Source organism: Zootoca vivipara, chromosome 9 (assembly GCF_963506605.1).
Source record: "Zootoca vivipara chromosome 9, rZooViv1.1, whole genome shotgun sequence".
Lineage (NCBI taxonomy): Eukaryota > Metazoa > Chordata > Lepidosauria > Squamata > Lacertidae > Zootoca > Zootoca vivipara.
This window is the reverse complement of record NC_083284.1, coordinates 39,252,033-39,280,008: the sequence shown is the minus strand read 5'-3', so window position 1 is coordinate 39,280,008 and position 27,976 is coordinate 39,252,033. Positions and strand designations below refer to the sequence as shown.

The 27,976-nt window shown below is 38.8% G+C and overlaps 1 protein-coding gene across 2 annotated transcripts in view; it reads right to left on the bottom strand.

The window, feature by feature from the left end:
- FHIP1A (FHF complex subunit HOOK interacting protein 1A) overlaps positions 1-27,976 on the bottom strand; it is a 96,396-nt gene that overhangs the window by 47,765 nt on the left and 20,655 nt on the right. For both annotated transcript variants that reach the window (XR_009558141.1, XM_035114011.2), the window contains exons 2-4: positions 9,216-9,425; positions 7,426-8,052; positions 1,027-1,185 (exon numbers count right to left, since the gene is read on the bottom strand). Coding sequence is in view for 1 of the 2 variants with exons in the window: in XM_035114011.2 (XP_034969902.2) it covers positions 1,027-1,185; positions 7,426-8,052; positions 9,216-9,320 (891 nt within the window). In the remaining variant the exon portion in view is untranslated. The remainder of the gene's footprint in view (positions 1-1,026; positions 1,186-7,425; positions 8,053-9,215; positions 9,426-27,976) is intronic.

Here is a 27,976-nt window from a genome sequence, read left to right as displayed (position 1 = left end):
ATGCATCACTTTTGTAAAGAGAATAAAAAACAGGAATTTTTCTACATGGCATATACAAACACTTCCATCCTGTATTTTCACTAATGAAACTCAGCAAAGTTGCATAACTCACATAAAGCTATAGATACTGAACAGCCTTGCCGCAATAAGAATCCTAAGTGCAGCATCAAAGAGATATAAAATGTGATTTTATCATTAGACTGGAGAAGAACAAAGACTCAAAAGAGTGAAAATCTAATTAAGAAATAATCAAGAACAAAGAACATGAGAAGACCAAACAGAATTTAATTTAGATTCGTGAAACATACTTAACCTCCTGATCAGCTCAACCACAATGAAAATGGCTTTCACAGCTATTGGGGTGCATTTGTGTGCATGCATTTTACTGTTATGAGAACCTGATCATAAACTAGAATAATTAGCCCAGACAACCACAATGTTCTGTCTGAAAAATAAATCTTTGATTTTAGAATCAATAAAGGGTGTTCAGTCAACCATCTTTGGGAAGAGGGCAATGTTAATAAAGAGAAATATGTATCTGATTTATGAGGAATATTTGTTATGTAAATCACAATTATTAATACTTGCCTATACTTGCAAGAAACTTGCTCTCTCTTGAAATCAAGACCGAATAATTAAATATATGAACTGTAAATATTCACAGCATAGGGTTTGATTCAACTGTGCCCTTAATGTGGACAGAACGCCTTCTGTTCATCCAAAAGCACTTGATCTCATCAAGACCTCTGGTAATAGAAGGGAATGAAAACTATTTGCACCCATTTCTCCTTCTCCCTCCCATGCTACCTTCCCCACTGTCCCCTATCTCTCTGGAGGAGATTTTGAAAAGGAAGGAGAGGGATGCAGGGCAGAAAAGGAATCAGCAAAAATTGCTTTTTGCTCGCCTTTTGTTAGCAGAGGACATGGGATTAAAAATCCTCAACAAATGGAAGAGGACAAATGGGCATCATCCACATATTTTAAAAGGTTAGTTTCATAAGCAGGCTCTCTCCTTGAGTCCAGTACCTGTATTACAGCATTGCAGAACTCAAGGGAGTTCATGAATTGGACAAGAGCTGGAGAAAGAAGCCAGTCATCTTTCAGCAGACAGTGCCATTCTTCTCCTTTGTCTTCCAACTTTGTAGGCAAAGACGAGTATAGGCCACTTAAGCCTGTGGCTAGCACCTGAATTGAAGGACATAAAGGGAGGGGGAGAGAAAGCAACTATTTAAACACAGTGTTTGCATCATTGATAAGCTTTTCATTAAGACAGAACTGAGATTTCTTGGAATATAGACAAACAAATTAAGTAAACAAACAGAACTAGTTGTTGAGAGCACTAAACATAAAAAGGAGACACATGTATGTAAACTATCAACGACATGTGGGCAACACACAGTAGACACAGGACACTGAAATAAAATAGTGGCTCCCTTCTCTGCATCTGTTGCAAGCTTGAATGTTTGAAAAGTGTAAGATTCACACTTCCAGTGTAAGCACATGTGTAGATGCACGAAACATATTTGATGAGTAAGATGTAGGTTAGCCAATAGATCAGGTATGGGAAACCTTTGACTGGATTCTGCTGAATTACAATCACCAGTAAGCAAGGCCAATGGTAACAAGCATTATAGTTCAACATCTGGAGGGCCAAAGGTTCCCCACACCTGCCTTTGTGTTTGTATAGCAGAATTTGCTGCTCTAGGTTTTTGTAACAGCTCAGCTTACGTGATATATGGTTGCTTTAACGCAAAAACGGAAGGTGTGCTTTCTTCCACAATTTGTATTTTTCATCTGTTTCTAAAATATATACTGTAGGTGTCAATGAAAACAACGTACTCACAGAAGAGTTTATGTGATTTGTTCTCACATCCTTACCACCACCTTCTGCCTAGAGAACAGTGCTACTTCTGGAATGGACATACAAAATCCATGCTCAGTACACTAACCATTATTGTATGTTTATAGATGTCACTCTATATTACTATGAATGCAATTGACCCTTGGACCAACACAAGCAAGACTTACTAAAAGAATACTACTGGTAGGTGGAACATTACAGGTTTTTCTTTGAATGTAAATACCCAGTCTAAGCAGAAGTCATAAAAGGAATTTTGTGTTGTTGATGTTTTTAAAAAATTGTAGTTATTAATGGGAAGTGGTGGGTGTAAGTTCTTAGCCTTACTCCAACAATCAATGCAGAGACATGGAAAGAATAAATATTACCAGTCATGCAACTTTAGTTTTACAAGAGCCAGTTAAAGCTATTCTACTTGTAAATCATTTTGAGTACCTGGGGTGATAAGCCTGATTTTCTAGAGGCACCAAGTTGAAACATTATTATTTTTTTGATTGACAGGCATAAAAAGACTGCCAATGTGTGTTTCTCTGCATCTATTATGTTCTTTACTCGCTACTTATTCCATCACCCAAGCTACAATTAATAGAACTGTAGGGTGAAAAGAAGCTATAGTCTATCAGACTAATATTTTAGAAAGACTAACTATAGCCACAATTCTGCATGGTTGGGTTGCACGTTAGTCATGTAGACAATCCAATAAATACACAACAATTTTATTCCCCAACATAGCTAGTGCTACCATTTGTCAGTAGTGGTATTATTGACCGTTGTCAACTTTAAGTTATTTCAAAATAACCTTTAAGTTATTTCAAAAGGAACAAGTAAAAGTAGAACAAACAAAAATTCTTCCCCAAGTATGATACATTGCTTTTCTTTTTCTTTTTTTACTTTTTTTTTGTTTAAAAATACACTTTATTAATAATAATTATTTACACATATAACATTAACATAAAGAAAAAGAAGTTAAGAAAATAGAAAAAGACAAAACTTAACAAAAACAATAACTTAAACAGAATAATATTATAATATATAATAATATTATAATATCTCTAAATCATAATTATAACATAACAAAAATAGAAAAACTGACATAAAAAAAACCTTAATCGTCAAACAGAACATAAAAGCTTATAATGGGATCAAATAAGAATAGACAAATCATTCTTTCCGAGGGTCATCCATACTTGGCCCCTTATTTTCCCAAATTTTAATCTAATTCATTTTGACCATTAGTGTTAAAAGGCTAACCACTAACTGCCCTCCCCCTGCCCTCTCCCCCTGATGACTTCCAGTCATTCCTATATGTTGATTATCTTTCTTTCTTCTGGTGCATACTCGATTTGATTTTTTTTCCCCTTCTCTCTGATTTCCTTGCCTTTCCTACCTCTGCCACAAGATTCGCTTATTCAACCTTATTTTTCATATAAAACTCGAAGGATTCCCAATTCTTGCCCGCTTTTTCTCTACCCAATCCTTTGGAAATCCCATTTTTAATAGCCAGATTCTTATATCCCACTACTTTCAATAGCCAATCTTTTATGTTTGGAATTTTATCACTTTTCCAATTTTGTGCGATTAGGACTCTGGCGGCTATGGTGCTATACATTACCACACATCTGTTTTCAGCCTTAATTTCGTCACTTAACATACTCAAAAGAAATATTTCCGGATCTTTCTTGAATGATGTTTTGGTTATCTTTTTTAACTCCTTATATATTTCATCCCAAAAATTTCTTATTTTTTTACACCACCACCAGACATGTATAAATGTTCCAGTTTCTTCCTTGCATCTCCAGCAAGACTTATCATTTCCCTTGTATATCTTTGCCAGGCGCACCGGGGTTAGATACCACCTAAATTGCATTTTGTAGATATTTTCCTTTAAATCATAACTAGTTATCATTTTGATATCCCTTGTCCATAATTTTTCCCAATTTTCATACATTATTGGTTTACTCACATCTTGTGCCCATTTGACCATTACATCTTTTGTTAATTCATCTTTGGTTTCCCATTCCAGAATCAATTCATACAAATTTTTTATAAATTTATTTCCCCCTTCCAATATTATTTTACCAAATTTAGACATCTCTTTTTCGAAGCCAATTATCTTATCTTTTTTAAATCTTTCATTAATTTCAAAATATTGTAACCACACATTGCAGTATTTTCTAATTTCATTATAATCTTTTAATTTTAAATTCCCATCTACCTTTTCTAATAATTCATTATATGTTGGCCAATTACTTTCCATATTTATTTTTTTAACTGATATTATTTCTTTAGGTGATATCCACCACGGTGTCCTCGGCTCCAATATCCCCCTGTATTTTATCCATGTTCTGTAGATTGATTTCCTAATAATATTATTCCACAAGGCATTGTGTACATTTAATTTTTCTCTTGACAAGTGCCAGTGCCAACCAAACCCCAGTCCAGCACCTTCAAGGTCCAGAACTTCACTATCTTTTAACTCAATCCATTCTTTTAGCCAAAATAGGGCAGCCGCATCATGATATAATTTGAAATCCGGTAAATTTAATCCACCTCTTTCTTTTTTGTCAATTAGATACATTGCTTTTCTCTTCCCTACTCATGCAGTTCCCAGTTAGGAAAATGCTTCAAAAGTTAAGGTAACCCCCACCTTGCCCATGCAGCAATTTTGACCTTCCACTCTGCTTATCCTCTGTTTCTTGCATGATGTCAGCTCTACACAGCTCATCCATCAGATATTTAATATAGTGTTGCAGGATGGCTGCAATCCACAGTATTCTAGACCTGCTCATGGGTGTCCCTGCACACAGGGGGTTGCTAAGAAGTCCATAGCATTAGTAGGGCTGACTTGCTTTTTCAACTACTGTAGTTGAAGTTTGCATAAGGGCACACATTCTGGAATGGCCTACGGTTGAATGCTTGCTTCTGCACTCTAGCTATCATTATTTTAATTACAGAGGAGGGATTTTGACATTCAGTACAATATCACGCCTAGCTTTCTTTTAATTGAATCAGAATTTAGATTATTTTATTACATTCACGGGAAAATAACAGTGAAAGAAATCCTTTAATCATTCTGTATTTTTTGCCTGAGTGAACGATGGATGCTAACCAGATCCCTGCGGCATCATTCTGATTTTTCGCGAAGGCAGTATAGAACTCCCCAAACTGCAAAGATCAAACTCACAAGACCAACACATTATGGGTCTTTAAAAAGTGAGCAGCCCTCAGGAGCGGACTCTGATATTTTATTATAGACTTGGGCTAGCTACCTTTTACACACTAAGACAATCATTCTAATTAGGAATGTGTTTTGTCACTCAAGACGCCCAGCTGTTTGAAGGTTAATACAGCTTGCTTTAATCTTCAGAGTAAAAAGTCATTCTAAAAATTAATTGGCAAATGTAATTATGGAAGTTACAGCATGGATCTAATAAGGGTATCTACCTTGGGGACAATTTTAAAAAATGAGTACTCTTTAGATGTATCAATTTAAATGAAGTCAACAAGAAAAAGTCTATGCTAGAGACATGTTACTCAGTGCTTGCAAGTACAACTGAAATCTTGATATACGGTACATGTAAAGAGATTCATTAGAAACAGGGCAGAAAGTTGTTTCACAATGTGTCATTCAATTGTTTACATGCTGTGACCCATGTTGTCACTCTCGACACACACTCTTCCAGGAGGATCTTTAAAATGATGTCAAAAAGGGCTGAGGCTACGAATGTGTTAATTTTTAGACTAAAACTTTCCTTAACTATGCAACTTATTTTGAGCCTATCCAATTTCATTTCTTTGTATACTAGGTCAGTGGGGGAGAAAGAAAAGTGTTCTCAGATATTTGGACCTTTGTGTCAGTTGGCATGGAATAAAGGGACCCACGTCTCGTCTCGCCACTTGATGTGAAATGGGAAGTCTCACCTTACCTTCCTCCTGCCACCTCCTACCTGCTCTGCCAGTGCCAATGACAGAGAAGTGCCGCTGTCATTGACAGCAATTTTTGGAAAAATCAGGCTGATTTGGACAAGGTCTTGCCCAAAATCACATGAGATATTGTATTCTCTGCCAGATTGGCGCCAATAGTAGTGGTGTTTCCCTGCTGTTCATGGAGGCAGTGGGGCTTCTGCCACCTGAGGCAATGGCCTCACCCTGCCTTATGGGTGGGCTGGTACAAAAAGTATGAGGGAAGGTTTGGATTCAGACATAGTTAGTTGAAACGGAAAGCAAATCAAGTCCTTACCAATTTGCCCCACTGGTTGCAGCATAGGAGCCAACACCTAGGGGACAAGGTCCCTTTGCCCCACCCCTGTAAAATATTTGAAGGGGCCGGGACCCCCCAAAGTTGATGGGCATTGCCATTCAGACGGTGTGCATGTGCCACATCTTGCGATCGATTATGTGGGGTGGGGCCTGGGGCCTCCCAATATTTCATTCAAGTTGGTACCCCTGGGTTGCAGTAGGAACTATTTTCAACTAACTTAGCCCAACCTAACAACACTCGGGAACAAGCTGCATCAGGCAGTTGCACCAACTGTTATCAACTGCAAAGGTAGATCAGTACAATCATCACTGGATCATCTTCAGTTCAACACTTTGTTCCAGAGTTATCAGTCTAATCTGGCCACCACTGGAAACCAGACACACAATTCATCACTTCATTCCAGCGTTATCAAAGTCCTCGCCCTTCTCTAGCTCCTTTCCCGGACTAATTTTCTTTTTTACTGATATGAACCACTTTCAAAGTATTTGTCTGAAAAAGCCAGATACGCATATAATAAATAAATGATGAGGCAGCAGGTCAAAGGATAGCAGGAACTGAATGGAGGCAGGGAGTAGAAGCAGTAAGTGTGAAGTTAGCTTGGTTTGAACGCTGCTAGTTTCTGACTTGAAAGAATAAAAAGGAAGCAGGCTGCTTCCCTTTGGGAATCACCTTCCACAAACTCATAGGAACTTATGCAAGTTGGCATGTGTGTCATTGTGATAGGTACGTGGTGGAGCAAAATGAAAACACCTAATTCTTGGCTACTGTGAGTTCAGTAAGATTAAGTTGGAGGGAAATAGTTTGATTTGTTTAAAAAACAAAATGTAGCTAGCATAACTGAAGCATAACTGGAGAGATTTTTTGAAAATTTCAACACTTTACAGCTTTAATACCTAATGCAAATGTTTTATTCAAAAAACTGATCTTCAAATGGCACATTATAATACCATGTTAACGTTGGTATACTAATACCAACGTTAATTAGACCCAAATGGCCACCTAAATATCATACTTTGATACTTTGATATTATCCCCACTAAATTGCATGTATTTAGTCCCTAATTTGTTCATTTTGCTCCTGATACGTTTTCTGTTGAGGAGCAAATTATAGTATAGAAATGACCACAATTAAATACAGACTGGTTCAGAAAGCTATATCCCCCTGATGCCACCACTTCCCACTTCTGCAAAACCGTAACAAAATGTACCAAATAAATTCAGTTCTGCTTTGTTGGTGGGGAAAGTATCAAGTTGAGAGGTGGGTTGGGTTTCTTTTTAGAGGGTAGGGTCAGAACAAGCAACTTACCGGACAGAAGTAAGTGTTTTCTACTATATGGTTAGCAACAACATTGTTTTCTGCAGAAAGTGACATTATAAAAAGCAGTGCATCACGAGCCTGTTGGCCCACAGTCCCTTCTCGATGGATAAAAGGAATCAAGAGAGAGAAAATTAGGAAGTTTGCAGCTCCTTGGTCCTCACTGGTATGGAAAAAGAGTTCTAAAATAGATGGATCTTTGGCTAGGATTGAGCACAGCTGGTTGAGAAGAACCACCAGCTCAGCTTCCACGGCTGGTGTAGTAGTTCCTGAGCAAGAACTCAGCAACATCATCAAAGGTTTCAAGATGGGCTTGTGATGCAGCAAGGGCTGGTGGGACTGAGTGACAAGCATTTCATACATCTTCAACTGTTCGATTTTCATCTCATCAGTGAACTCCCTCCTGAGACTCCAAAGGAAGAGTTTCTCCATTATATTCTCGGTAACAACAAACTCCAGGATAGGTCCCATGGCAGCGTCTTTTGCTTGTTCTTCGATTAACAGGAAGAGCATGTGTTCTACGTAATTCTGCACAGTGCTGGCCTCATCAGGAGGAATTGCCCCATATTTTGCCTGAATATTTTTCAAAGGGTCATGCTTCTCTAATATTTTCACCACCTAGAGAAACGTGAAACAACATTCTCGTTATCAGAGTGAAGAGGTTCTTAACTAACCTTTTAACTCAAATCCTATTTTTCACTAAACTCACTCTTCAAAGTTGCTAGACTGAATCAGTGCTTTAAGCTCCCAATGTAAAAACATCTATTGAACAAATGCAGCGAAGTGCCTCTCAAAATGGACCTCAGAATGGATTGCAGAGATTAATAATTTAATCAAGTAGCAAACAACTTATAAATTAGCAATAGGAATTAATTTATGAAAGCACATTTAAACAGTTCATCGAATGGGTTTGTTAAAAAAATATTTATTTAACATATTTATATTCTGGTCTTCAACCCCAATGGTTCTTTAATTGCCTCATAACATTATGTAGCAAGCTACCACTGGTCACAATTCTTGTAAGTAAATATATTAAAATTGAGAGTGCTGGCCAACCAAGTTTCAAATACCAAATTCAGTACTGACAATGTCTTTTGCTAATTCAACTTCTGGGAGAACTGAGTAGCTGAAGCCATGATTAAGTGGCATCGTTTGCTTGTATAAACGCTAAGAGGGTGTGTTAGGTCAATCCCAACATTACAATGGAAGGACCTCAGGTGACAGACTGAGGAAGGCAACTTGACTGTAGACACGTCTGTCAGTGTGAACAATACTGGATTAAAATAGATAATTGCCTGCTGCTGTAAAATGCATCTCCTTAGTCTGCACACCTGCACAAAGCCTGCTTCAATAGGATTTAAGAGCCTAACCATGTGCAGGTTTGCATCCAATGCTAATATATAATTGAGCCTTATCTTTAAAATCCACTGGACCGTCAAAGCACGAGAATTCAAAGTTATATTCTAAATTTTATCTCCTTTCATAAAATCTAAATCTTCTAGCTCCTTCTCTAGCCTACCCATCAAACAGAGCTATGCCACTTTATTATTACATGTGATGTTAACTAAATAATGGAGTAGCAAGATTCTACCATTTTCCATAACAAGAACAGAAAATGCACTTGGGTGTTGGGAACAGACTGCATGCTGTGTATTGGCAGTTAAAACCAACCCCCAATCCTTTTGTTGTTTCTTGTTTTTGTTGTTGTTTTGGAATGGATTCTTACCACTGCAACCAACTTTAAAAACCAATAGAATAAAAGCTTCCCTGAGCTACTTTACCTGTGCCCAGTGAGTTTTAAACACTATCATGCAGGTTTCTGGGTCAACTCCTTCGAGGCTCACAGCCTGATGGTTTTTCCTGCCACTTGCACCTGTGGACATCATAAACGCTCCAAAGTTCAATTCTATGAGGCCATATTCAATTTCCTTTGCTCTCTTCTGTTGCTGATCACTGCATCACAAGTGTCAAGTCTGGATAGCATCTTTGACCTGCAAAAAAACCAAAACCAAAATTCATAAAGAACAAACATGGGATTTAATAGCAACATAAAACAACTTAGATTTTAAAATATGTACTGGGAATAATGTGAGATTATACACATGGCCCTGGATCTCTTGCAACACAAGTCGGCATCTTCTCACTTCTTTATAGCATTACATATCCCTGGCAGAAAATAACAGAAGAGGGATATTGCAGTCATCTCTTGCTAGTGGGCTTCCTATAGACATCTTGTTGGACGCTATGGGATACAGGATACTGAACTAGATAGGCAGGCCTTTGGTTTGATCTAGAAAGATTATTCTTACGTACTTTATTGTTTTACTAGATTAACCCATGTTTCTGCCAAAGTGATCATTTCTTGATTCTGTGCTCTTTGCAGCACACCATAGCCAGGAGTATGTTGTGGGAAAGGTTATCATTCCTCCCCTCGGGGGGAGGGAAGTACAGTATGGTGAAGGATGTTTATAACTAGAATGGGCTTCTGTGGGAGCTACCGTACTAATTGGAAGAACACAAAAGCGAATTAAAGCTATATTTGGTACACGTGAAAATACATCATGCCTTTTCCTATATTATCCTTGGTAACTAAGCAATACTAACGACAAAAGCTGAATACATATGCAAGGTTGAGGGCCTTTTAAAAAGATTACTGACAAAAACAGCAATTCATTCAGAAACATGACCCTTTTGGGGTTGCTGTTGTTAATAAGAACAAGCTGTGTGAAATTACAGGGTGTGAAAGAGCACAGGGTCCCCACACTGTGGTTTGTACCAATGGTAAAATGCCATGAAAATAAAGAGAAGTTCCTACATGTAATCAAAGCATCATTTTGGTCAGATAAATGACAGCATACCACCATCCTGGTCACATTCACACATAATTTGAAACCATGATTTCGCACTAGTTATAATGAGCCTGAGCCAAGCCTTGGGTTAGTGTGCTCCCCTGCTCTTTATTCTCCTCCCACACAGCCGGGAGAAATAGCCAGTGTTTCATTTCACAAGATCTGTGCTTGTTGTGTCATCGTTTATCACAAACTGTTATTAAATAAATCAGCTTCATAGCCCATGAAACTGACCACACACATGGTCATACAACAATAAATGCATTAATCAAAGGTGCTGCAACAGACTAACAAGAGATAGATTCTTGGACTCAACAGACAGACAAAACAATATTTTTGTTTTTATTTATTTATTTATTTGCAATTTCGGTTGTTATTTGGCACACGGTGCTAGCAGTGTTATCTGGTTCTTTGCATTTCAGAGCAATTAATGGGAATGGGTGAGGGATGTGTTTTGCTACCCAAGTGATACATCTTAGGACTCCTGCGCCATATATAGTCCTTGGTAAACCACCTTGGAAGTGGTCCACCTTAATTACTGTGCTGCTTAACAAGTATGGAAATTAAGACAAATTATGCTGATTTCAGAAATGTGCTTGACATTATGAACAAACCAAATGACCTTTGCAACTGCTGGGAAGTAAATATTAACTGCCTCATCATGCTAATAATCCCCCACCCACCCAAAAAAACCCAAAACTTTTCGCAGCAAAATTGCCCAGCCGTTTGGTTAGATAATAAAACTGTACTGCAACTAATTCCAGATGTCTCTCTAATACAAGTATGGGGAACCTTTGGCCTGCCAGATGTGGCCATGCTTGCTGGGCCTGATGGGAGTTCTGCTCTCATCTTAGAGGACCATTTCTGCAGCTGATACTGGAACTACTGATGGCGCTATCGATTTCCACAGGATTCTGCATTGTCCTGCGTGCTCTTTAACATCTAAGATATTGCTGGGGTGTCATTCTGAAATTTGGGGAAAGATTTTATCAATTTACTGATGGCACCCAGCTCTTTTTCTCTTTGTCAGATTAACGTGAATGTGCTGAACCAGTGCCTGGAATCAGTAATGAGTTGGATGAAGACCAATAAATAAGCTCAGTTCCGACTAGATGGAAGTTCTGAGAGTATACAGTTCATCTATTCAGGGAAATGGTGTTCTTTTATACTATAATAGATTCTCATATGAGCTAAGTGCAACCAGAAATATTTGGAGAAGGAAAGAGGCAGGTAATTTAACAAGTGCCAGGGTGAGCAAGAATACAATGAGAGAAAAGGTTTTCTTCTCAATAGGTGTTCTACTGAGTGGGGTTGTTTTAACAAGAGGGGAAGAGTGTTTTCACTTACAGTCATACCTCGGTTTAAGAATGCCTCGGTTTGAGTATTTTCAGTTTAAGTACTCCGCGGACCTGTCTGGAACGGAATAATCCACTTTCCATTACTTTCAAAGGAAAAGTTCGCTTCAGGTTAAGTACGTTTCAGGTTAAGTACAGACTTCCGGAACCAATTACACTCATACCTCGGGTTAAGTACGCTTCAGGTTGAGTACTCCGCGGACCCGTCTGGAACAGATGAATCCACTTTCCATTACTTTCAATGGGAAGGTTCACTTCAGGTTAAGTACGCTTCAGTTTAAGTACTCCACAGACCATCTGGAACGGCTTAATCCACTTTTCATTACTTTCAATGGGAAAGTTCGCTTCAGGTTAAGTTCGCTTCAGGTTAAGTACAGACTTCCAGAACCAATTGTGTTTGTAAACCGAGGTACCGCTGTATTCAGAGCCAGAATAAAAACAGAGAATTCCCTTCCCTACACCAGATTCCCAGTTATTTTGAAACTAAATATAATGTGGATTACAGCCTCCCTTCACAGTTTCCAGAAAAGGTCTGTTGCATTTGCTGCAACAGACCAAAAATAAGAGTTGTATGGCACTTCTGGAGATTAACAAATTTATTATGTAGTAAAGTTTCATGGACTACTGGAGTACAGTCTACTTCATCATGTGGCTGATCAAATGGATTGACCAAAAAATAAAAATCAATTATACATATGTTCACTTTAAAGGTGCCACAAGACTTTGCATTTCTTCATCACATCACAAAATTTTGTCTTCCATGGTAATCATACCTCTTCCTCACAGCTGTTTAACAGGAAACATGTGTTCAATGTAGCCTGTTCCCATCCTGATAAACCAAGGTTCATTATGATATCCAAACACAGTAGCAATCAAAAATCCTTTCAGTTGAGGAATATTTATTGTGTAAACCAAGTTTACAGTTCAGCAGACTCAATTGCATATGGTATGTCCCTTTACCAAAATACTAAGTTTGTTATGGGGGCGGGTTTCATCCACCAATTTGAGCCACTGCACCTGATTGAAAATGAATTACAATTTGGTTCACGTTTTCAGTGAAATGTTTTTCTCCAACACATTCAAGTATAAAGCAGCAAGCACACACAGATCTTGCAAGGAAATAGCAGCCCCTAGGAGGATAAGACAAGTAACTGCATGAATTCTTTCACAAATAAATCTAAATTCAGAAATACTGTGCCACAGGGGTTAGGAAAACGCATGTCAAAACTCTCTTTCTCTTCACATTGTCTCACATTCATCTTTGGATATGTGCCTCTTCAAGTTCTTTCCACTGCTTTCTGTTGTTTGCTTTCTGTATCCACATAAGCCCTACTGTTTCAGATTGTCCAGCCCATAACATAGGTGTTTGTACCCTTGGTCTTAAAATTGTAGAGTCTCCACACTAGCACTGCATGTGAAAAGGTGAAGGTAAAGGGACCCCTGACCATTAGGTCCAGTCGTGACCGACTCTGGGGTTGCGGCGCTCATCTCGCGTTATTGTCCGAGGGAGCCGGCGTACAGCTTCCAGGTCATATGGCCAGCATGACAAAACCGCTTCTGGCAAACCAGAGCAGCACACGGAAACGCCATTTACCTTCCCACTGTAGTGGTACCTATTTATCTACTTGCACTTTGACGTGCTTTCGAACTGCTAAGTTGGCAGGAGCTGGGACCGAGCAACGGGAGCTCACCCTGTCACGGGGATTCAAACCGCTGACCTTCTGATCGGCAAGCCCTAGGCTCTGTGGTTTAACCCACAGCGCCACCCATGTCCCTTTCCACTGCATGTCAAAGCTAGCCTCTAAATAATGTCTGATCAGCCACTTAGACTACTGATATAAGAAATAGAGTTTCTTGCACACTCCAACTAAGAAAGGAAGCTGGGTTTCATTGGTTTCATATTCCTGTAAAGATGTGTGGCATTACTCTTCATCCATCTTGGTCATCCAACAACGAACAACAATATCTGCTGGGTTTGGGTGACATGAATCCCAAGTTTCTGTCTCTCTTTACTTTTTCTAAGAGTTGGGTTGAAGGGTCGATTCAAACTCCCATCAGTCCCAGATAAACATGGCTGATCCTCAGGTGTGATGAGAGTTAGAGTCCAACAATATCTGGAGGACCATGGCCAAGCCTGCTCAAGAGGCATAGCACGTGTCTATCTTGAAAGCACAATAAACTGTTATTTAGTACCATATTAATTAGGGACGCGGGTGGCGCTGGCCACATGACCTGGAAGCTGTACGCCGGCTCCCTCAGCCAGTAACGCGAGATGAGCGCTGCAACCCCAGAGTCGGTCACGACTAGACCTAATGGTCAGGCGTCCCTTTACCTTTACCATATTAATTGCATCTTTAACAAATAGTCAAAAAGCATTTAATTTTGAACAATGTTCACAGTTATGAGATATGCAGGAACATACTTCCACTTTTAAAAGGGGTTTTGGAATACTTGTGTAAAAGAACAGTTTAACCCATAGATTCATTTGAAGACAATTTTAGAGGTATGGTACCACTGCTGAAAATTGCCTCCTTTTCTTTTTCCAGTCGATTCCCTTCCATCAGCAGAAAGTCACCACTGGATATTATTACATGCTCTTTTGTTCTATTGTCTTTAGGAGAATTACTGCCCAATAGCTTTTAACATGGTTTTATCTGAAAGTAGGTTAAAATATGCTGGTCAAGAGAAAATAAATTTGAGCAACCGCTGTAATTGTAAACCAGCCAGGAGTGTTTTAGGGCACAAATTGGTTTTAATTCAAGGACACTCTACCTCATTACTTGGAGGCACTACAAATTCCAATGGCACAAGAGTTCATTTCTGTTGGAAACAACTATTAAACAAAATCAGAATACAAGTCCTGTATAAATGCAACTGGCTCTGTGACGTATTGGCTCTATAATATATTGGGTGGCCTCCTTGTCTGAAGATACTTGCCCTTAGCAAGCTGGCATGTGAATTCGTAAATCTGTCGATATCCGCCTAATGCTCCATCTGTACAGAACAGCCATTTCTCATGAATGCTGACAAGTTTCAAATCTGAGGCGATCCAGGATACATGCAAGTTCAACAGACACAGGGCTGCCATATGTTGTCTTTTATATGGGTATGTAAAATGACATTCACCACAGCAATCCATAGTTAAAAGTAGAAGTCGGCAAATGTGTCTTTGGCTCTTCAAAATATGGCAACCTGAAACTGACATGAATGCTTACCCAGGAGTTATGCTGTTCATAATTTCATTGATGGCACTAACATTAACTACCCCAGAAGAAGCTTTAAATTTAATAAAGGAATACGATGTTTGTTAAGGCACTCATCTCTTACTGTATCAAGAGACAGTAGCAGCAGATTATTGGACCATTACAAGCAGCGCACAACTCTGTTTAGAACTAATAAGTGAAACTTGCAATTCATTATGCTGGTTAAATATGCACATATACCTTCTCTCAATGTTAAGCCTAGAGTGCAATCACCTCCGTTTTAATGTTAAATTTCAAATCACAGTAACCTTTATTATAAACACTATTAATAATGCTTGAAAAGTTTAATTTCAAAGGATAACATTAAACTTTATCAAGTGAACAGTATATTAGAATCATGCTTATTTGTGCAACTATTGCTTGAATAAATGGAGCAATTATTGGGAGGGAGGGAGGGAGGGAGGACAGTGTCTTGCTAGAAGTATTTGCTAAGAATGCCCAAGATTATTACACAGAATACAGAATATACAGTGTATAGAACCAAATAATGTTTGGTTTCTTATTACTAGTAGTTCATGTGTGGCTTTTCTCTTTCAGAATATTATGTCAGAAAACACATTATATTTTAATCCCCTTCTGCCCTCTAAGCAGCCAACACTGCTTCTCTCAAATTCTCTCTCCAAATTCCTCCAATTATTTTAAAAAAGATTAATTAGTGGGGTGGGGAGGTTAGCTGTGTCTTTTGTAGACATGGTCTTTCCTTGGAATAATATTTTTAGTCCAGGATGTGAGTAGATGCAGCAGTCAGCAGAGAGGTAGCAGAAACATAGAAGCATGGCTGAAGGCCAGAAGACATGATGTAAGCAAGATTCAGGGGCAAGACGGGTTCTCCATTACAGAGAGCACGATTTGCGGTGGGGGCTGAAAACCACGCCTATGGCAAAGGTGGGGGCATGAGTGGCCACCGTTTGATTGGTTAAGGGCTGTTGTTGGGCAAATTGGTATGTATCATTTTGTGAATCAAACCTTGGGGTGTATTTAAGCTTAACGTTGGTTTTTTCTGGACCCTTCTCTTTGGCTGCGTTTCTGATCCCCACCCTCCCTCCCTGTTTTTTAGGCCTCTGTGTTGACATTGCTATGACTTTTCTTGGTCGCCTGTATTCAGGGGCCGGTAGGAATTTTTCCCATCTGGCTGATTGGCTGGTGCCATTTGGGTTTTCGCCTACTGCATAGCAAATAGTCACAACTTGTAAGGTTGGCGGTTAGGCATTGGTTATGATGTTTGTATTAAGGGTCTTAAAGATTAGTTGGCCCCAAGTTTATGCCTGAGTGGTGGGGAAATCCTGGTCAGGTATACAGTGGCTCTATGCTGTGTCCGTAACCCCTAGGTAGGGGCCGGGACGGCATATTGAAGCCTCTGGGAGCCTGAAGGGAGAGGGGAGAGTTCTGTACACCCGGTCCCCGTCTCTCCCTGTGGGGATTTCCCCGTGTTGACAAGGCAAGTTTATCTTATTGTGGTGGGGAAATCCTGGTCAGGTATACAGTGGCTCTATGCTGTGTCCGTAACCCCGAGGTAGGGGCCAGGACGGCATATTGAAGCCTCTGGGAGCCTGAAGGGAGAGGGGAGAGTTCTGTACACCCGGTCCCCGTCTCTCCCTGTGGGGATTTCCCCGTGTTGACAAGGCAAGTTTATCTTATTATCAGTTCTGTCCTTAGGTGACAGTTGGGAACCAATGCCTACGCAACCACTCACACATTGTTTTGGATTTTAATAAAGTTGTGGCCAAATTCATGCCAAAAACCATTAAACTTAATTCTGTGTACGTTGTGATTTATTTAGGGGTGGTTTGGGGACCTCCACACGCAAAAACTAGCAGCCAAATTGGATTAAGACCATCCATATAGAAATATTGATACTTTCTTCCTAAAGAGTCTGCACAGAATCAAGGCAGGGATGAGTATAAATCACATCCCAAGTAAAAAAGGGAAACAAAGGACCTAGACCAGGAAAACTAGGGAAAACTTGTAGTAGGCAAGAAAACAGGGCAGGCAGCAATTCAAGGAAAAAACCCCAAAGGGATGCAAGACTAAAAAGAAACACAAGCTCCATGGACAAGCAGGAAGCTTAAGCCTGCTTTACTATAGTCACTTACCAAGAAGTATATCCCACCGAACTCAGAAGGCTATACTGTGAGGAAACATGTATAGAATTGCACTGTTAGGGGAATATGAATTCTAAGAGAAGCACCACTTCTTCTTATATGCTGTGATGGACAAATCCAGGGCACTGAAGTGTCAGCAGGAAATCTTAACCATCACCATTCTGCATTTTACTTGTTTGGGAAAGGTTACATAGCAGTATGGGAAAACTGCTGAAACAATATATAATGAAAATCTCAATTTTTCCTAAGTGCCTTGAGTTTATTTGGCAACAAACCTCAAGATAGGGGCCTTGCTCACTGTATTTTGTAAGGGTTTTGTAAGTCACCCATTTATAAAGTTTTAAATGAACTAGATATGGTGCTGACGGTGAAAAGTCCACCAAACCTGCTTTCTATCCCTTCCTGTTTCACTGTCACCAATTTCCATCTTATGTCAACAAAGTAAACCGAGAAAACCATTATTGCCAAGGGTAAAGGTAAAGGGACCCCTGACCATTAGGTCCAGTCATGACCAACTCTGGGGTTGCGGCGCTCATCTCTCATTATTGCCCGAGGGAGCTGGCGTACAGCTTCCAAGTCATGTGGCCAGCATGACAAAGCCGCTTCTGGCGAACCAGAGCAGCACATGGAAACACCGTTTACCTTCCTGCCGGAGCGGTACTTATTTATCTACTTGCACTTTGACGTGCTTTCGAACTGCTAGGTTGGCAGGAGCTGGGACCGAGCAACGGGAGCTCACCCCATTGCGGGGATTTGAACCGCCGACCTTCTGATCGGTAAGCCCTAGGCTCTGTGGTTTAACCCACAGTGCCAAGGGTAGGAAGTGGCTTTTTTAAAAAAAAGAGTGAAAGATTAAGAAGGTTATTCTGAATATAGGCTACCTGCCGTCTGCATTTATGGCTATCAAGCAAATTTGGCTCACCAAAACCAGACTCAACACTGAGCCAGCACGGAAAATGAATCACTCCAGGCTAAATTCTCCATCCTCACTAATAAATTTCCTGAGTCTAGAGATCTACATAGTCAGAATGACTAATATTTGCATTAAGGAAATGTATTGCCATAGTAACAGAGACACTACACAGCTATCTACCTGCCACAGCCTGCTAAATTATTTAGCATGCCAATACTACAGTGTCACTGTGTAAATGATCACGTTCATTAACGGAAGCCTCTGCACTAGAAAACTGTAAACACATGACATCAAGACTGATTGCTATTTATTAAGAGAAAAACCCAATTGCACTGATGATGTTAAAGCAAAAGGTACAGAGCTGGAAAGGGGTCGAGGAGATAATGGAAGGTCAAGCTATCTTAACAGTATGAACCATGTTATCTTAAAGTGCTTAAAACTTGTCATTCCTTCCCCACTGAGCCAACAGTTCTGAAAAATTATAGGAAGTCAGCATCCTGGCCAGAATATATCAGATGCAGGACAAGTGGCATATTTTTTTTATAAAAAAAACCTAATTATTATTTATTTATTACCCTCCCTTCACTCCAAGGTCGTGGGGCGGATATTAAAACACAATATTAAACGTCATTTAAAACAACTTACAATTCCCAAAATTAGGTGGGTCCTAAAACTATATATCTCAAGTGCCAAAAGCCAGGGAAAAATGTGCATGCTCAGCATTCACCAGAAGCTGTATAATAAAAATGCCAGGTATACCTCTGGGGGTGGGTTTCCACAGCTTTGGGGCCGCCACAGAGAGTGCCCTCTCCTGGGCCACCACACCATGAGCCTCTGAAGGTGGAAGGACTACCAAGAGGTCCCCTCTGCTGATTTCAGCACCCTGGAGGGTCTGTAAAGAAGCCTGAGTCATTTAGTGTTTTAAACACTAATGTGAACACCTAAAATTGAGCCCAGAAATGAACTGGCAACCAAGCACAGCTGTTTAAAATAGGGGTTATATGAGATCTGAATGGAACCCCAGCCTGTAACCTGACGGCTGCAATTTGGACCAACTAAAGTTTCCAAGTCATCTTCAAGGGCAGCCCCATATAGTGCACATCACAATAATCCAATCTGAAAGTTAACAGTGCCTGGAGTACAATGGTTAAATTATCTCTGTTCAAAAGGCAAGCTGGCAGCTGGCAAACCAACCATAGAATCATAGAGTTGGAAGAGACCACAAGGGCCATCCAGTCCAACCCCCTGCCAAGCAGGAAACACCATCAAAGCATTCTTGACATATGCCTGTCAAGCCTCTGCTGGAAAAGGTACTCCTAGAAGCACCAGGGATTATTTGCAAAATTGACGTCAATAGGCCTTCATGGACAAATTAGACAGAGCTTAAGGACCATTTCCGCAGTATACAATGCTAATCTAACTTCAGTGGGACAAGTTTATCTGTGCTGCAGCATCTGAAGTGGCAACAGAGGACTGGATTCAACTAATCTGATGTGCTAGAAGAAACCAGTACAAGGACATCTGCTAGCACACACCCCACACAACCCCAAAAACTGTTCTGGAGGGTCAGGAGAACCCTCAGAATACTGCATGGGGAAGAAGAGGCGGATGTCATTCTGTCAGGTAATGCTTGCAGTGACAGAACTATCGCATCAGCAAATCACTGAATTCCATCCTCAGTGATTGATGCTCTCTGATGATGAGCCAAAAGCAATTTCTCAATAGTTCTATCTCTGGTTGAGAAAGGGAGTACAAATCTGAGTAATGAGATGCTATTAGAGCATGGTCTCCACAAAATTCACAAAGCCCAAGAGGTTTGTGGCTGCATTTATGTACAGGATACTTTTAAAGTACACAAGATATAATTCTAAAACATCTCTAAAAGGTCTGTGATTATTTAGTTTAGGATTAGCCACAATGTGATCTTCTTTTAACTACTTAAATACATACGGATATGATTGGAAAGGATACCTAGGAATGAATCCATTTATATACAATAAGTCAAAACTCAATACGTTTTTAAATTCTATATATTATTTTAGCTCTTTTAAAAATGTACTTCTCTTGGTTTTCCATCTGAGATTAATAGTCCCGTTTTGTTCTTTAAGAAGTTTAAAAAATTCTTTGTAAACAAAACAGGGCAGGGCACACTTTCTCTTCATCTGGAAGAAGAGTCCTTCTGTTTTAATTATTCTTCAGCCTGCATGTTTTTTTTATCCCACTTTTTCTTTCAGCAAGTCTCTCTTAGGGCCTCTCGTATGAAAACCTGTTCAAGCAAATAAACAAATCAAATCCAATATCCAGTGCTGGTAACCTGCCAATCTCTCAAGTGAATGTCTAAATCTAAGCACACAAGTGCAGTTCACTCACTCAGGAATAAACCAGAAGTTAATCTCCTGTAGCCCTTCTCCAAAGTTGGAACATTGTTAATTTACACATGAGAAATCCTATAGTCCACCTACGGTAACTATAAGCCAAGCATTCACATACTGTTTTTAAAAAGACAGACAATTCACTTCTTGTTTTGTATTTTTAAAAGAGCACTTTGTACCAACCAACTGGGCAGACTGGATCTCAGGAAGACTGAAATCACTTGAAACTTTCGGTCCTAATTTTTTTTAAAAAAAGAATTTACATATTTGTTTAGGTTTTCATATAGAGTCTGTCTATCACTATACAGACTTTGAATGTGGTTTGCTCTTTATTTAGTTTGGCTGCCTTACAAGCCTTACCGTCTTTGTTTCACTAATTAATACTTGTATTTTTTCAGATAAGGAGCTGAAATGGATAGCTACTGGCCTAGGTCTAACCATTTTCTCTCTCTCTACCCGAAACCCAGTGGCGTAGCATGGGTTGTCAGTACCTGAAGCTCACATGAAAAAACGTGGTGGAAGTGCTATTGATCTCTCCTTCATTTTTCACTTTTGTGAACAACTTTGAAGTGTTAGAACAGTGACTCTGTGTCTTAGAATAGAATGCATACCAACAACCAAATTTGCAAGTGTGTTTGGAGAAATACAGGCCGTGAAAATACCGAAATGATCTCAGATTGAGCAGCAATATTCAAGAGACATTGTCATCTGACAAAATTGTGTCAACTTTTTATGACACAATCTTGTTGGTGCCTTCCAGCAAATTGTCACAGAGCTCAGGCCCTATTTGATAACTTCTACAATTAATAACTACACACAATCAACACAACTTGGCTGGTTTCACAGTCAGTGCAAAGTGGCTAAGAAAGTTTTGGCTAACGCAGTTAGAGATTCATGTTAAGAATTCATGGAAAATTTGATCACAAGAGTGCTCAAAAACAAGAAAGTTGAATATATGAAAACTCAGTGTCAAGAATTGGGAAGAGAGGGAACAGCTTTCAACTACACTTTAGCCATCCTGACTGCAACTACAAAACATGTGATCAAAATATACAATAAGTGCCCCAGAATGAGCTTCTGGATTGTAACATCTCTCAACAGGTCCAACATCTCTTCCATGCTTTCTACGCTCTAGAAGTCTAAATTAATATTAAACAACATCAGAATCAAAATACCACTTGGATCTACAAGGAACAGGAATTTTCTGGAACAGGCAGGCAGCGTTAAGTCTCAAACTGACTGATTACTAAATACTGTACTTAGAAGTCGTACAAGGACATGATTCTCAAGACTACATTATTTTTACTGACAGCATACTTTTACCATTTAAAATGAAATGTTGCTTACAGTACAAGCATATTCAGTTTCATAACCAGTGACATTTTTTAAAAGTTGCAGTTTCAATTTCTTTTAACAGCTGTCATCCATAAGGAGCAGGAATAGACAAAACACCACGTAGGAGTTCATCTGATGATACTTTTGTGAATCTGGAATAAGGAAATTATCAACAGCCTAACACTTCTTCATGTGCTCTTCTCATTTTCCCATGCAGAAGAGTAACATCTGATCCAGCCAAACAACATTTTCATCTGCATCTAGGACAGGCATCCCCAAACTGCGGCCCTCCAGATGTTTTGGCTTACAACTCCCATGATCCCTAGCTAACAGGACCTGTGGTCGGGGGAGATGGGAATTGTAGTCCAAAACATCTGAAGGGCCGAAGTTTGGGGATGCCTGATCTAGGATATCACAGATCAAAGCAGCATTCAGCCAGCAGCAGGTTGTTTCATAAATGTCAAAATGAGAGCACAGAGCCTCGTTGTATATTACTGCATACAGTAGCATGAGCCATTGAACTAGATATCAGATTATAATTGAAAACTGCTGATCTGTGTACTCTAAAAACAAAACATACTACAGATTTCAATCAAGAATTCTCTCTGACAGGAAAAGCATATGGACATCTGACTCACTAAATCAACTTCATCAGAAGACTTTACAGCCAAATTCCTTTATATAATAGATTTTTCTCTTTGCTATGTACAGAATAATCTGTTCTACTTCATAGCTTTTACAGCACGTCTGCAAATATTCCCATAATCCTTGGACAATTTAATCTAGTGTGCAGATGGTTTAAATCTCACCAATCTAACTGCTTTGCTTTTGGAAAACAAAATATATTGTCCTGTGCCAGTAGTATAGCAGAAGCACATATTGAACTATCCAATGCATAATTTTATAGCCCTGTTCCACAGCCAGTTTTTGCTGTCATCTATATCATTTAGCAGCAAGCTCTGATACACTGCCTTTAGAATGCAAACAGTAGGGTCCAAATTTCAACAATTATTCTGTATATCTCAGCAAAGGCTTTAAATGTTAGTTCCAGGGGGTAAAAGGGATTTCATTTTTAGAAATAATACTTCGCACTTATATTTGTTTATTTAATTAATTTCTAAAGCAGCCTTCAATAAGTACCGTGGTACCTTGGTTCTCAAACTTAATACGTTCCAGAAGTGCGTTCCAAAACCAAAGCGTTCCAAAACCAAGGCACACTTTCCCATAGAAAGTAATGCAAAATGGATTAATCCGTTCCAGACTTTTAAAAACCAACCCCTAAAACAGCAATTTAACATGAATTTTACTATCTAATGAGACAATTGATCCCTAAAATGAAAGCAATAAACAATGTACTGTAGTCACACAATCAATAAATCAGTAGCTGAACTGGGTTCCACACAGTAACAAAAGCAAAACAAAACAAAAACGCAAAATAAATAGCAAAAACAGAGACCTCAGTGTAACACTCAAAACAGAAGAGTGGCACTCAACATGGAAGTGTGGCACTCAAATCAGAAGCGTAACACTCAAAACAGAGCATGTTTGGCTTCCAAAAAAAGCTAGCAAACCGTAACACTTATTTCTGGGTTTGCAGTGCTTGGGTTCCAAGTTGTTTGAATACCAAAGCGTCTGAGAACCAAGGTACCACTGTAATTCCAGAGGCAGTCACATTGGGGATTTTTTGTTTGTTTTTCTTTTAAAGATATTGGACTGGATCCAATCTATATTACTTGAACAAGTTCATCATGACTTCAATTGCAGGGATTTGAATGGCAACTAATTTTATATCACAATAAATGCATAATAAATCAAGCAGCATCATAAAAGTTTCTTACCATATTAAAAGGTCTGAGGTAAGTAGGGTGTTGGGTATAATGCACTACTGCAGGAGCAATGCAAGCTTTCACAGGAAGAGAATTTCCCAAGTAGGTTGCCACAACCAAGAAAGCCTCTTGTACACAGCACATTTTTAGTATGGAATCATGGGTGATATTCAGTGTGATTTCTACTCAGAGTAGACCCCTTGAAGTTAATGGACACAGTCAGCTTAGGTTCATTAGTATCAAGTAGTCTACTCCAAAATAGACTCAGCTGAATACAACCTGTCATAGAGTATTTTGTTCATTACTGATCATTACTGCCCTGTATGTACTCTACAGATACAGGAAGATAGGAGATGGACAGCGGTTGGATAGTTGGGCACAAGACTGGGAAAACCTCAGTATGAAGTCTCAGCATAATTGTAAATGTCACTGGTTGATCTTGACCAAGTCTTTATCTTAAGAGTCAAATCTACCTCTAGGGAATAATGCAATTAACACATGTTATCTCTTGAGCACATTTGGAAGCTATTAGGGTATATGATCAATCTAAATTGTATATTTGTGATCAGGTGTATTGGTTTTCAAGTTAAAAGATTTACATATTTAGGGATCACCTTTTATTACAATCTAAAATGGGTGACCCATTGTAACAGGATAACCAACTTAGCCAAATGCTCTGCAGCACGAATTAAACGATTCTATTTTTTCTATGGTAACCAGAATGCGCGTGCAGCGGTTAGGGCCTATAGCACAAAAACTGTTTTGCACACCTTTATGGGATTCCCTTATGGATAACTGACTTTTAACAACAAAGTTGAGGCATCCTTCTTCCGAGAAATTCTAGGAGCTCCAAAATACATCTCCTATCTGGCTATGTGTGCAGAGTTAGGCAGAGCATCTCTTATAGTCTAAGGGCTGGATTATTACTTTCAACTAAAATTTCACTTTAATACAGACCCGGAAAGTTTACTAACTTCTTTATTGAGAGATAGACATAATTTTACATGGTTTTCTGATACCGTATTACTTTCAAACTCAGTCAAATAGGGATCACAATAGATTCCCTTCTTCTATTGGATGAGTCACAAATCTCTCTCATCAAGCAGAAACTGGTAGATCATGAAATCCAAAAACTCTACCCCTCCCAGTCTTTTGTATGTTCATCTGCTTACTTAGGATTGCAGCCCCTAGCTCGTCTAAATGCTTTCCCCTCATCTGTTTTGTTCAGAAGGTTTTTTAAAAAAATCCCCTTCCAGAACAGATTCTGCTCCTGTAATGAGAAAACACCAGATACAATACATCACTAATAATAAATAATTTATTATTTTGGATTGCCCTCTTCTCGACACCCTTCACAGAAATCTCCTAGTGACTCCTTTAAAGATATTGATTCACAAAGACTCTGTAATCCAATATTTGTTGAGGGATGATACTCCTGAAACCACCAAGATTGTTTCAGGGTATTTAAAGCTAAAGCTAAAGTTGCCTGGTTCATTCAATAGTGGCTATCTAGTGTTTGGATTATCAATATATTTGGATGACTTTGTATGGTTTTATTGTTTAAACTTCTGCCAATAAAGACCAATAACAACATATGATAAATCTTTAATCCTTTTCTGTATTGGTCCTGTGTTTGTAAGTAGCTTGAGCATCACCCATGAGCCTTAAAGGATTTGCATGCATACATTTATGATTCAGATGGTGAGCCATTAACAGCAATATGCCCAAAAGAGATTGATTGGGAAAACAGTAATCATCATTAGTTACCTCTGCCTTACATCATTCTCCTTCCAATTCCTATGCAAACACTAAACTGTTTATTCCTTGGTTCTTTTTTAAAATTCTAGGTCTGTAAAGTATGTTGGTTCTCCTTCCCCAGACAATACCCAACTTGCAAATCAGAGAAACGGAACAAGTCATAAGGACAGTGAAAGAAAAACATATGACATGTTTATTCAACATACAAATCATATTTGATGGATAGTTATTTGACAATATTTCTCCACGGAAAATAGTAACAGACCCATTAAATGCTATTCTCAGGTCAGGATCCAAAGCACTGCTTATTGCTTAGAAATTAATTGGTTGGAGTTCCCATACCATTTCTCTCTGCAGAATAAAACAGAGGACTTGAAGAGATGGCAAGGATACTGCTGATACATAGAAACACCAGTATGCAAAATGCTCCAAAAATGCATGCAATCTAGAATATCTAACTGCTTATACCGTATACTCATGTACTGTATTGTTTCAGTATCTTGCAACAGAATTGAAAACAAAAGCACAGGCACCCTCCATTCCCACCCTCAAAATATTGAAGCGCTTGCCTTTGGCTTCAGCTAACAATTCTACCGTACTATGCACCATTAAAATGCAAAGAGCACTCTCTTGTTAATTTTTCACTCCAGGAAACTGCAGCTCTTCTTTGAGAATTCATTTAGCAGAAGCTCTTAGAATAGCCTCCCTTTAATTATATCAATTCATCTTTCATTTCTACCAGATATACAGCGTTCATTTCCAACTCAATTTAGAAAAGAATTTGACCTTAAAAACACAAAGGAAAGAAAAGGCTTTGTGGCCCATATATCCTCTTACCTGACCCAATGCCTAAATTGATCACTCATTAATCAAGTTTCTTTTAAGGTAAAAATCTGCCTGTGAAATCCGTAATTCCAGATCTGTAGTTCCCTAAGGCAAATAGATTTCCTATAGTATAATCATGAAAAATATAACTTTATAGTAGCCAAAAACATTAGAATCAAATGGACACACAATCCACACTTTTCCATTTTCAAGGTAAGCCAAATAAAATATATACCAGCAACTTGAGTGAGACAAAATTATCATTATTGTGATGTCACAGATATATATAGCAAAAAGATGCCAGGCTTGAAGATAAATTAATTTTAAAAAACGGTATGGAAGGAAGAGCAAATTAACTACACATCAAGTCTACAAGTCTACCCATTCATCTCCATTTTTCCCATGTGTGAGTCACAAACATAAGGCATATCTTATAAACATACATTTCCATGTACAGGTTTTATGCTTTGCATAAAAATTGGGAAGGTATCAGTTTCCAAAGCAATATTACCTAGATTCTAGAACAATCTTGCCCAATCAGACCCAGCCAGCCCAAAACAGCTGGAATGTACCAAGTTGGGAAAGGCTGATTTAGAAGTTGTATGAGAACCATGATTGATTAGGTTGTTGGGCTATTCTGGCAACTTTGCCATTTCACATAAATTCCACCAATTACATTTGTAAGCAATTGAAAAGGCAAATGCCTTCCATGCCACTAACTCTAGAAAATAATGGTGCAGCCTCATAGCTTTGTATTATGCCAACAGGCCTAACTAAACTGAAATCTAATACAAAGCATAATGCGGCCTCATGCCAAGATGATCCAAGCAGCAAAATCTGGATTTGGTTTGCACATGGGTTAGAAGCCCTCATTCGACCTTGCATATGTGCTTTCTTTATTTACTCCACCAATCCTTACATCTAAATCAAGGTAGAGAGAAAATTTATTTGCATTAAAAACAAGTTAAACGCACTGGCTTTTTAAAAAAATTGAACAACACTGTTCCGGGAACACTTAAATCTGACTGCAACCAAATACCTATTTCTTTATATTAATTTAAAAAGGGAAATCATGTACGCATTATCAATGTTTGTAAACAAGAATGTCCTATGAAATAAAAGAACTTTGGTTTGCTTTATTGAGTCAAAAACAAGACAACTTTTTAAAATCAACATGGCATAGTTTTACTACATATGAAACATCGTTACATAGCAACTTGTGAATGATATCTTTGTTTAAAAACTTTAAAAGTTTAATATAATAAATTGATACTTGGGTGGTGATAGAATGTTTGAATGTTAATTGCTGCTGTTCTTTGTATTAATAAGTAAAAATAATAATTTTGGGGGGGGGGGCTGTGTGGCCACACATTTCCTCCTCTCTTTCCTTGCCCATTTTAGCAGAGGGGAGGCAGAAAGAGTCATGTTCTCTTTAGCTCTGTACGTGCATAATGAAAATTAACTTTCATTACTGGACAGAAAAGTTACAGATAGGTCACAACATGTGCATATTCCTTCCTTCAAACAACCAGCTTTGGTGTTGATATTCTGGCTTGTTAAACCTGTTTCCCATGATATCCAAACCTGAAAAATATGGTTAAACCCCTGCTTTCATTGTTCTCTCATGTCCTACAAGAACAGCCAGAAAGGCATTAAAGGGCTTGCTTCTGGTTTGCTCATACCAGCCATACACATACATACACACACACACACAAACACACACCTTCATTATATATATTTTAGGCGCCAGGAGACAACATTCTTTTTCAGGTCTTTGACTGATTAATATTCCACAGCCTTTTAAACGTGTCTGTGGGAAGGGAGGGGTCATTGTTTTGCTATTTTGTTTTAATTATTTACTTGTTTTTATCCTGTATTTTATTCTGTGAACTGCCCTGAAATCTTATTATGAAGGGCAGTATATAAATCTTAATAATAATAATA